This window comes from Ammospiza nelsoni, chromosome Z (genome assembly GCF_027579445.1).
Source record: "Ammospiza nelsoni isolate bAmmNel1 chromosome Z, bAmmNel1.pri, whole genome shotgun sequence".
NCBI classification, from domain to species: Eukaryota; Metazoa; Chordata; class Aves; order Passeriformes; family Passerellidae; genus Ammospiza; species Ammospiza nelsoni.
Window position 1 is genome coordinate 22933292 of NC_080669.1, and position 9952 is coordinate 22943243.

Genomic DNA, 9952 nt, shown 5'->3' on the forward strand with positions numbered 1-9952 from the left:
ATGGCAGCGTTGTCAGGCAGAGTTGCTGTGCCGAGGCCCGGAAGGGCTCAGTGTGCAGAGCAGCTCTGTGCACGCTCACTGCAGGGGAACCTGCTCATCGACGAGGTCTCTGCCAGCACGACTCTGAATATTTTTCTTTTCTTCCTACAGGTCTTGTCTGGTGCAGACTTGACCGGCGCCGCTCAAGCCATGGAGGGAGTGTGTGCTGCAGCTTTCACGGCCTTTACTGTGGCTTATTCCGGGTACTTTTTCACCCACCTGGCACGTAAGTAGACGTTTTTGTTCAGTGCAGCATATGGAAACCCAAATGCCACAAAGAGGCCTTCAGCTGGATAATGCCCCTGCCCCGAGCTCCAGCTAAGAAGGGGGTGTCTCTCGCCAGTGGGGCGTGGGCAGCATTTGTAATGTAGCCTGCAGGGGTTCCGCTCCTGCCGTGGCAATGGAGTCTGGAGTCTCCTCAGTTTGGTGGCTCCAGCAAGACAACTTCCAGGATGGGAAGACTGGGAGAGCTTGGCAGGAGTCCTTGTAAAAGCTGTGCGCTGCTCTCCAGGACTGAGGGGAAGTCCCTCAGTTCAAGTCTTCTTGTCTGCATTCCCTCATCCCAGCATGTGCCTGTGGAACTTGACGCTTCCTGCACGCTAAAAGAGCCGTTTGTTCTGTGATGAAATTACAGAACGCGCTTGGAAAAGGCCTCTGAGATAGACATTTTAGAGGAGTTCTTGTATGCTCCCAGACACAGGAGCTGTTCCACTGCTGTGTCACCATAGAACAGCCACCATGGCTCAGGGGGACAGGGGTGAAGCCTCCCTGGGGAAAGGTTTGCAGTAAGCTCATGGCAATTGCTGCATGCAATGTCTTGAGAAAATTGAAGTACAGGAAAGAGAGGAGCTGTAGCTGCTGCAGGCTGGGGTGGGGCAGAAGCAATGACTGTTAGAGAACCACTTGGAGATTTTCTCAGTCTCAGGTTTCTGTGGGTTGAGTGGCCAAAGAGGACAAAAGGTAGACACCAGGCAGTATTTTGTGCTGCTGTTGTCTTGCTTGCGGTGTGCCACAAGGGATGCTGCTGGAGTGATGCAGTGAAAGCAGAATGCTCTGTCTTTGGGTTGACTTTTTGGTGGGCTTGGCCAGCACAGGCAGTTTTCTTACAGCATCTGGTTCTTTTTCCCTTGTGTGTTGCAGGTCACATCAGCCTTGCCTGGAGAGAATCCGGTCTTTGGGTGAGTGGCAAAGGAGCCTCTGGCGTTGGTGGCATTTGACACTTGTGGAGCAAGCTGTGAGCTGGGCCTGTTGCAGTCCAGTGCCAGCCTGGCTGGATGAATGAAAGTACAGTCCAGGCCCTTTGCAGCTTAGGCAGCAGCAGGAGCTGGAGAAGCCCAGGCTGTTTTCTCCAGTTCCTTTCCAGAGCTTTTAAGCAGCTGAAAGTGGGGCTGCTGGGTGCTTTAAGCCATGATGGAATTTCTCCTGTACAAGAGAGTGCAGTCCCATCAAACTGGCCCGTTTTACTTGAGTTTGAGCACCTTAGAATCCCATTTCTCTGCAGATGCTTTCTCCTTAGTGCATCTGGCTCTGGAGCTGAATATAAAGAAGGTTACGTGTCCCTGACAGTGCTGTCTGTCTGCAGAGCCCAAAAGGAACCTCGGAGCCTCCTGTGGCTGCGTGTCTTCCTGAAGAAGAGGCCAAAGGGGAGGAAGATGCCCAGCAAAGTGCCCCTGCAGGGCCTGAGCATCCAGCATCAGTAAGTGGCAGCTCTGGGTATTCCTGTGGCTGGAGCAAAGCATAGCTGCAAGTTTCTGATCAGACAGCACCTCCCGTGCCTGGCTGAAGATGCTGAGGGCTGGAATCTTGCCTGCCCTTCCCCCAGGCTGTGAGGCCTGGAAAAGGGGCGTGGAACTTGGATGTTCAGGCATCACCTTCCTACTGTTCTGAAAGGGGCTGTGATTTTTTCTTAGCAAGAGAAAAGAGGTAGCATTAGGATGTCTTTGGATGCTCCTGGGGTACAAGTGAGGCCCTTGGTGCCCAGTGGCTGTGCAGGCTCCCTGTCCCCAGTGAAGAGAGCAGTGCAAAGGTGCAGTTCAGAAGCTTGCAGGATATTTGGAGACACTGTCCCCAGGAGGGACCTGGCCCTGCACAGAGAGCAGCTGTCAGTAGCTAAAGGATCAGCTGAGATGCAGCGGGGCCTGTAGCTGAATATAGGTAAGGTTGTGAAGGACAGGTTCTTTCCTGTCCCTCATGCTGCTGTGTGTCCACAGAGCAGAAGGGCAGCGTCAGCACCTGCTCTGGCTGCCTCTGTACCCGAGGAAGAGGCTAAAGAGGAGGAAGGTGCCGATGAACCTGCCCCTGCTGTCAGCCCAGGGCCAGAGCAAAGATCATCAGTAAGTGCCTGCTTTGGTTAGCAGTGTCTGTGGTGTAATTTTGTGCGTGGTGTAAAAGCAGCCTTTGGATTCTGGGCCTTGAGCTGGAGAAGCGGGCTGCAAAAGCTGAGAGGTGAAGAGCCCTGGATGTGGCCAGCAGCATCTTCCTAGGGGCTTGCATTTGAAATGGGATGGGAGGGGCATCTCTGCCAGGCACATTTGTGACCCTCATTCATTTCTTGTCCCAGAGCTCCACCTCCTCTGTCCTGGCACCTGCAGGAGCTGCAGCAGAAGGCTCTGAAGGAGCCTCCAGTCCCCAAGCTGGCAAGTCAAGCGTGAGCAGCTCGTGCATCTGGAGCACGAGTAGCTCCTCTGGCAGCAGAGAGCAGCTGGGAGAGAGGACAGAGGACAAGTGCCTGGCCATGCTGAGTAGGTCCTTTGTGATCCTTGTCTGCTGGAGCAGTGCCCTGTGTGTGCGTGTGTGCCGGCATGAGCTGTGCCAGCTCCTGTTCCTCCTCAGCTGAGCGCCAGGTGCTGAGGCCTCCACACAGGACCTGTTGTTGTGCTTTGAGGTGGTGAGGGGTCACCGGGCTGTTGCTCCTGCCTCTGAGAGCAGCTCAGCCTGGCTAGGCTTTGCCTGAGCTTCCCTGGAGGCAAAAGGCAAACCAGAGATTGTTTCTGGCTGAGCAGGAGGCCGTGACCCAGCCAGTGAGTCTCAGGCCTCAAGGAGCTCCTGTGGGGCACGGCCAAGGTCATGTTCAGAACTCAGCCTGTCCTAAGGGCTGAGGCACCTCATTCCTAAGGCCCATCACAGTAGGTTGGAACATGAGCTCCTGCTCCTGAAAGGCAGAAGGCCATTGTTTAGGCAAAATTGTCCTGCTTAAAGCTGGAGATTGCGCTTCTGCTGGAAGCACTTTGCAATATTCTTGCTGTGCTGCAAAGGGCAGCTGTTGAGAACAATGATGCCAGGAGCCAAGATGCCTTTGATGTTTGCAAGGATTCAAGGTTTGGCTGAATGTCACAGAGTGTTGGTTGCCAAGAACAGCAAGGTTTTGTTTTTCCTGCTGCCCTTAATGTTTCCAGACAACAATCACTTCTCTTGGTTACAGGTTTGTGATCCCCGTCTGCTCTGACTGTTTCTGCATGTGCTTAGGTTTTAGTTTAGCCTTTTAGTTTGGTGCAGGCCATCTGTGCTGCAGGGCTGCTTGTCTTGCTGCTGTTGTTTTTGAGGTGGTGGCGGTGCGGTGGTGTTGTTGCTTCCCGACTGCCTGAGTTGAAAGGGCCCAGTGTGGCAGAGAGTGGGGCTGCCTTTCTGATCTGCTGCAGGGTGGGATCTCTTTTGAAGTGAGCATCTTTCCTTGGGTTTTTACAGAGATGCTGGTGAGCGAGGGAGATCCTGAGGCTGTCTACACAGAACTGGAAACTATTGGCAAAGGGTGAGTGCAGCCACAGCTCCTTCTTCAAAGGGAGGGCCTGTGCATTTTGCTGGTGTCACATCTGCCCAGAGCGACGTCAGGCAAGCTCCAAAGCTGTTCAGACACTGCGTTAAGATGATGCCTGATGATCTCTCAGTACGGGTCAGCATTTATAGCTGTGGTTCGAAGGCATGGCAAAGACACCTGGATGCTGGCAACGTCTTTTCTGCAGCAAAGAGCAGCACCTGGCAGATCTCCTGCCCCTCAAGTGTGTTGCACCTGTTTGCCGCTTTTCCCAGGAGAAATCGTTTTTGCATGTCTCAAAAGAACACAGAATGCGTGGGCATGAAAAGAGGAGAAACTTTGTTGCCTCAAAGGTCAAGTTAGCAGCTGACAGCTGTCAGGGAACAGCTCTCGGTAACATTTCTTTCCAGTAGTTTGCTGAAAACAGGGTTCAGTGGTCAGGATGGCCACCGCCTAGTCTACAAGGCAAAAGCCGAAATGAAAGAAGCAGCTGTCTTTTGTAGCTGAGGTGGCAAAAGACAAAGCTTCAGGGCAATGCCCAGTGCCAACGCACTCCAGAGGAAAAGGCATCATCTGGCTGATGGCAGACCCCTGGTGGATCCTGTTGGGTTGAGGCCTTTCCTGCAAAGAATCCACCAAGCTGTTCCCTTTGAAAGCCGGCTCTGCTGCCTGGAAATGGGACTGATTTGCAACATTTCCTCTGTGAGAAGCCAAATGTACAAGAAGTCTGCAGAAAAGTCGAGTCCTCCCTGTGTCTGATGCATTGAAGAGAAGCAGCTGCCAAATGCTCTGGACCCAGAACACAGCTGTCCAGGGATGCTGTGTTTTGAGGACTTCTCCATTTGTGTGTGCAGCAATGGAAGCCTTTGCCTGCTCTGGCTGTTGCTGGACACTAAATTGCTTGCAAGCTGAAGAAGGAATCTGTGTCTAGAGGCTTTCCTCCATGGCTGTTACATGGCTTCAGGCTTCTCAGGAGGCCTGAGTGGTGGTGCTTGAGTTTGGCAGACAGACTCCAAGGAGAGGTGGGAGAAGGCCCAACCAGCAAGTTCCTGGAAAAAACCCACACATGTACAGATACAGAAAGAGAAAAGGGGGAAAACATCAAGACGAGAATCGGTCCTGTTCCATTTACTGTTTGCCCACGGGCTTTTTTCCCATTGGACTGCAGTGTCTTGCCCTTGCAGGGACTAAAGGTCTTCTTCTTTCTCTGCTGCTGTTTTGTTTCTAGGGGTTTTGGCCTGGTGTGCATGGCAGTGGAGACTGCCACAGGAGAAGAGGTAAGCGTCAAGCAGCGCTGCAGCTTCTGCAGCTCTCGAGTGCCCTCCCCTCGGCTGTGAGCTGTGGCTGAGCTTTGGGTGGCCAGTAGAGCTTTGCTGCAAAGGGGAATGAAGTGCAGAGCAGTGTCCGCCTGCCAAATGCAGCGGGGACAGATTTTGTCCTCCTCAGCTGCCCCAGGGAATGCAAGGAGGCCAGGCGGTATCTGTCAGAGGAGGACACGCTGCCTGGGTCTTAGTGCCCAGCTGGCGTCTCAGAGCATGGCACTGCTCTTTGGGGCTGCAGGGTTGCTGAGTTCTCATTTCTGGCTGTCAGCAAGTACATGGGAATGGTGCTGGTCCTTCTGTAGGCACCTGCAGTGCTGCCCTTGGAAGTGTGCTCAGAGAGAGTGGTCTGCAAGGAGTCTCTCAAGGGCCTAAGCCCTGCTCAGAGCCTGGTGTATACGCCTAGGAGATCAAGGCAGGAGTTATGTCTTTTGGCAGTCAGGCAGTAATTGCAAATGTCAGTGGTGTGAAGGAAAATATTTTAGTGGAGCAAAATAAAAGTTCCTGAAGTGAGGAAGTGCTAGGATTGTCCTTTTTGGAGGCATTTTTTCCGTGAAGTATGTAGGGGTGTATTTCTTAAAGGGAAGAAGCCTCAGAATGTTTTATGGACGGCATTTTTTCTGTCGTGTCTGTAAGAGCTGGGTTTGTTGTTGTGCAATAGAGAATGCCAGTGGTTGCTGCAGGAATGACCAAACACCCTAGAAGTGCCAAAGGTTTCCCAGCAGTTTTGCTCCATTTCTACCAGCACAAAATGGCTTCCTGCTTGCAAGAGGTGTGTGAATGAGCATGGGGATGATAAAGTAATACCTTGGGAGAAGACTGGCCCTGGGGCAGAGTGAGGGTTGTTAGAGCTTGGAGGTGGAGAGCTTAGAGCGTGTTTCTCCCAGGTTTCCAAGGCAAAGGATATGTGGCTCCGTGTCTTGGGAAGTGCCCAAGCAGGCGCTCTGATGTCCTGTCACAAGGCAGCTTGGCCCAGCCCAGCACTATCATCCCATAATCACTGTCTCCATGTTGCCTTTGTGGTCCTGTGCCACAGACTTCTTTGGTTCATGGCTTTCTATGTCGTTTTAGGTGGCCATAAAGAAAATCAGTCTCTTGCAAGAGAGCGGCAGCGAACTGTGCCTGAATGAAATCCAGGTCATGCGTGGCAATAAGCATGCCAACCTTGTCAACTATGTAGACAGGTGAGTGGTTCTGCTGTTCTGCCGCGAGAGGTCATTCACATCCTGCAAGCCAGAGGTTCCGCCACTCCTTTGGTGGCTGGCAGAGGATGGAGCTGTTCATTCCTGTTTCTGGGCTGATCTACAGCGTCTTGGGAGGAGATTGCATTGGGGCTGTGTTAATCATTCCTGGCATACCGAGTTTGAAGGGCGCCTTCAAAGGCCAGACTCGGCTCTATCTTACCGAGCCAACAGCCTCAAAGTTCCTGTGCTCTCTCCCCATGGTTTTATTTGGTTTGGGGTTTGATTTTTCCCCCATGCGTCTGAAGTGCTGACAAAGCACTGTAGATTGTATTTCCCTTGGCCTGTTGCGTTGGTGTGGATACCAAGCAGTCTTTTAGACTGCCCAGAGTTCAAGGCCTGTAGAGCATAGTGAATGACTCCTCACTTCCTCCTGTCTTCCTCTGAGAGAGACACAGAAACGAGAATGCATCAGGTGGTGTGAGTGCGCACATTCATCTCCAGGCTGTTGTTTCCCCCTTTCAGCTACCTGCTGGACGAGGAACTCTGGCTGGTGATGGAATACATGGACGGAGGTTCCTTACACGATGTCATCAGGGAGACTCATCTGGCAGAAGGAGAGATAGCAGCTGTCTCTCGGGAGGTAAGGGACGGTGCTTGTGCTTCCCATGGCTTGGTCGCGATGGTCCTTCCAAACAAGTGGTAAGGAGAGGAGAGATTTCATCTCCTGAGCCTCCTTGCTGCCTTTCTCTTATGACTGGCAGTAGTAAGAGCACCTGAAGTGCCTGCCAGTGTCCCTGCCCTTCTTCTAGTGTGTTTGTGTTTGCCTCTCTAAACACTTGCCTGGAGCCTGTGTGAGCTGCATTCCTGCATCCCTGAAGGGCAAAAGTGCTGGTGGTGCAATGTCAAGCAAGTGGCAAAGACAAAGAGATACTTGCAGGACTCTCAGAGAGCTGAGCCTCAAAGGAGAGCCTTGCACCCAAAGTGGTGTTTGCAAAAGCATCCACTGTTGCCTGACTGGAGAGAGCACAGCCACTGCAGCAGTGCTCCGTCAGTCTGTGGTTGCAGGGCACGGCCGGAGGAACAATTGCCCTTTCTCTTTCAGAAGCAAACGCACCCTCACTTAGAAAGGCACTGCTGTCCTCGTGTTGGAGCAGCAAGCTCTTGCCCTTGCCAGCAGCCTGTCCTGCCATGGCTCAGCGTGGCCCAGGAATGTGGCAGTGTTGCAGATGTGCCACTTCCCTGCTTGTGGGATAAAATCCACTTAGGCTGGTGTTTCTTTTTCCTCTCAGTGCCTGCAAGGCCTGGATTTCCTTCACTCCAAGCAAGTGATCCACCGGGACGTCAAAAGCCGCAACATTCTCCTGAGTCTGGACGGATCTGTCAAGTTGGGTGGGTGTTGCTGACCAGGCTCCGCCGTGGCAGGCTGTGGTGTGGGGCTGCCTTTGGGTGACTGCCGGTTCCCTTGCAGCGCAGGCTGCCCTGCTGCAAGCGCAGAGCACAGCCACAAGGTGCAGGGAGGTGTTGCTGGGAACAAGGGCTCAGGAGTGCCTTTGGCTTGTGGATGTGTCCCTTCCCAAGCAAGGCACTCACAGTCTAATAGCTTCAGGGCACTAAAAGCCACTGTCTGAAACTGGGGGCTTTTGCTAAGTGGCCAGTTCTGCATTTCTTTTGCTGCAGGCCCAAGGAATGGCAGCATGGCCCCTTTATGGCAGCTGGGTTCCACGCTGCCTTCTTGGACATGGGTACAGTGGGGACTCCTTTTGTTTGCTTTCCTCACTCACGCTGCCTCCTTTTTTCTCCTCAGCTGATTTTGGCCTTGCTGCTGAGCTCACCGCTGAGCAGAACAAACGGAGATCAGCTGTCGGGACCACTTACTGGATGGCGCCTGAAATCTTCACCAGGAAGCTCTATGGCCCCAAAGTGGACATCTGGTCCTTTGGCATTGTGGCGATCGAGATGGTGGAAGGGGCGCCTCCTTACTGGAATGAAACCTCCCGCACGGTGCGCTGCAACTGCTCTCAGATTCTGCTGTCACCCAAACAAAATCTGCTCCCATGCCTCTGCCTGGCAAGCTTGCTAACACCTTGAGATGAGAGGTTCCAGGCTGCATAGTGTCTCGTGCTCCTTGTCCAGATCATCCCCTCTGCCAGTTCAGTGCAGGAACAGCACAAAGAATCGTGATGCCTTTTGCTTGACGGAAGCTTTGCCTAAGGGAGCAGTGAGCCGTGCTGAGCTGCATTGTATGGAATAATCCTTGGAAACAGTAGAGTTAGACCAAAGTTCATCCTCCAAATCGCCTGTAGAGCTGGTGTCAGTTCTCAGAGAAGCCAAGTGTGCTTTTGCTGATGGAGTTGCTCTTAATTGCATCAGCCAGTGAAATCAGGGGTGAAGGCAAGAGCCTTTGCATATTGGACTGGCTAGGGCTGCTTTGGGTCCTCTCAGCAGGGGTTGGAAATGTATCTCCCAGGATCTAGCAGGGAGTGAAGTGCCACTGGAGAGTGGAGGCTGTCCAGTGGGGTGTGTGTGAGCAGTTTGGGGTGCGAAGGAGACAGGTAGAGTGTGGCATTTCCTTCTTCTCTAGGTTCAAGAGCTGATCAGCAGCGGGGGCAGGCCGAAGCTGCAGAAGCCCAGGCAACAGTCGGCGTGGTTGCGAGACTTTCTGCACTGCTGCCTGGAGAGGGACGAGGACAGGCGCTGGTCTGCCCAGGAACTGCTGCAGGTAAAAGGCAAAGCGGCTGCAGGCTGCGCCAGCTGCCCGCTGCCAGGGGCTCCTCATCTGCTCAAGTCCAAGGCGTCTGATGGGCCCCGCTCCTAAGTATCTCCAGTCTGGGGGCTTGCAAAGGAAAACAAAGGAGAATCGTGGCCTAGGATGCCTTGGAGGGAGCCTTTCAAGGTCACCTAGACCAAATCTCCTCATCTGGATTCATGGATTTGTGGGATTGGGAGCCATGTTTGCCTCATGTAGCAAGGTCCTGGATGTGGAGACAGAGGTGCCCAGAATGCCCTCCTTTCTGCTTTCTGTATCTTTCTGGTAGCCAGAGAAAGCCTGTTTCAGCCTGTGAGGAAAGGTCAAGTTCATGTTTTCTTTTTCTCTTTGGGCAGCATCCGTTCGTAACATCAGCCAAGCCAACCTCTGACCTGACGCCTCTCATCATGGCCACGCAGCAGTTTATGGCCGACAGGAGATACTAGCCCTGGAAGAGGCCATTGTTGTAGTTTGTAGTTTGTAGTTTGTAGTTTATAGCTCGTAGTTTGTAGTCTGTATTTTGTAGTTTGTAGTTTGTAGTTTATAGCTCGTAGTTTGTAGTTTGAAGATTATAGATCATAGGTTGTAGTGTGTTGAGACTGGTAGTCAAAATAAATACTGTCATAAATAAAACCTTGACTGTGCAGGAAGCTTCCCTTTGTTCTCAGCCTCTGAATAAGCTCTAAATTTGCTTCTGAATGGGCAGGTGTTTCTTCAATGTGGGAAGACCCATGGATGGGGTTTGTGGCAGGGTTTGGAAGCCTGTTAGAAGGTCTTCTTCCTTCACTGCCTCCAGGCCATAACCTCTTGTAGAGATACCGGCTTGCAGCTGTGACTAGAGGAGATACAGGCTTGCAGCTGTGACTAGAGGAGCAGAGTAGGGCAAAGTGGAGCAGAGCAGTGGTGTCACTGC

The 9952-nt window shown here is 52.7% G+C and overlaps 1 protein-coding gene across 1 annotated transcript; it reads left to right on the forward strand.

Annotated features, from left to right (window-relative positions):
- LOC132087047 (serine/threonine-protein kinase PAK 3-like) lies at positions 1–9485 on the forward strand. Its single transcript, XM_059493075.1, has 9 exons — positions 1–265; positions 1180–1217; positions 1622–1735; positions 6181–6293; positions 6816–6933; positions 7583–7682; positions 8098–8294; positions 8875–9012; positions 9396–9485. Exons 1-9 carry the CDS (start codon positions 1–3, stop codon positions 9483–9485), a joined length of 1173 nt encoding a protein of 390 aa, XP_059349058.1.
- The last annotated feature ends 467 nt before the right edge of the window (positions 9486–9952 follow it).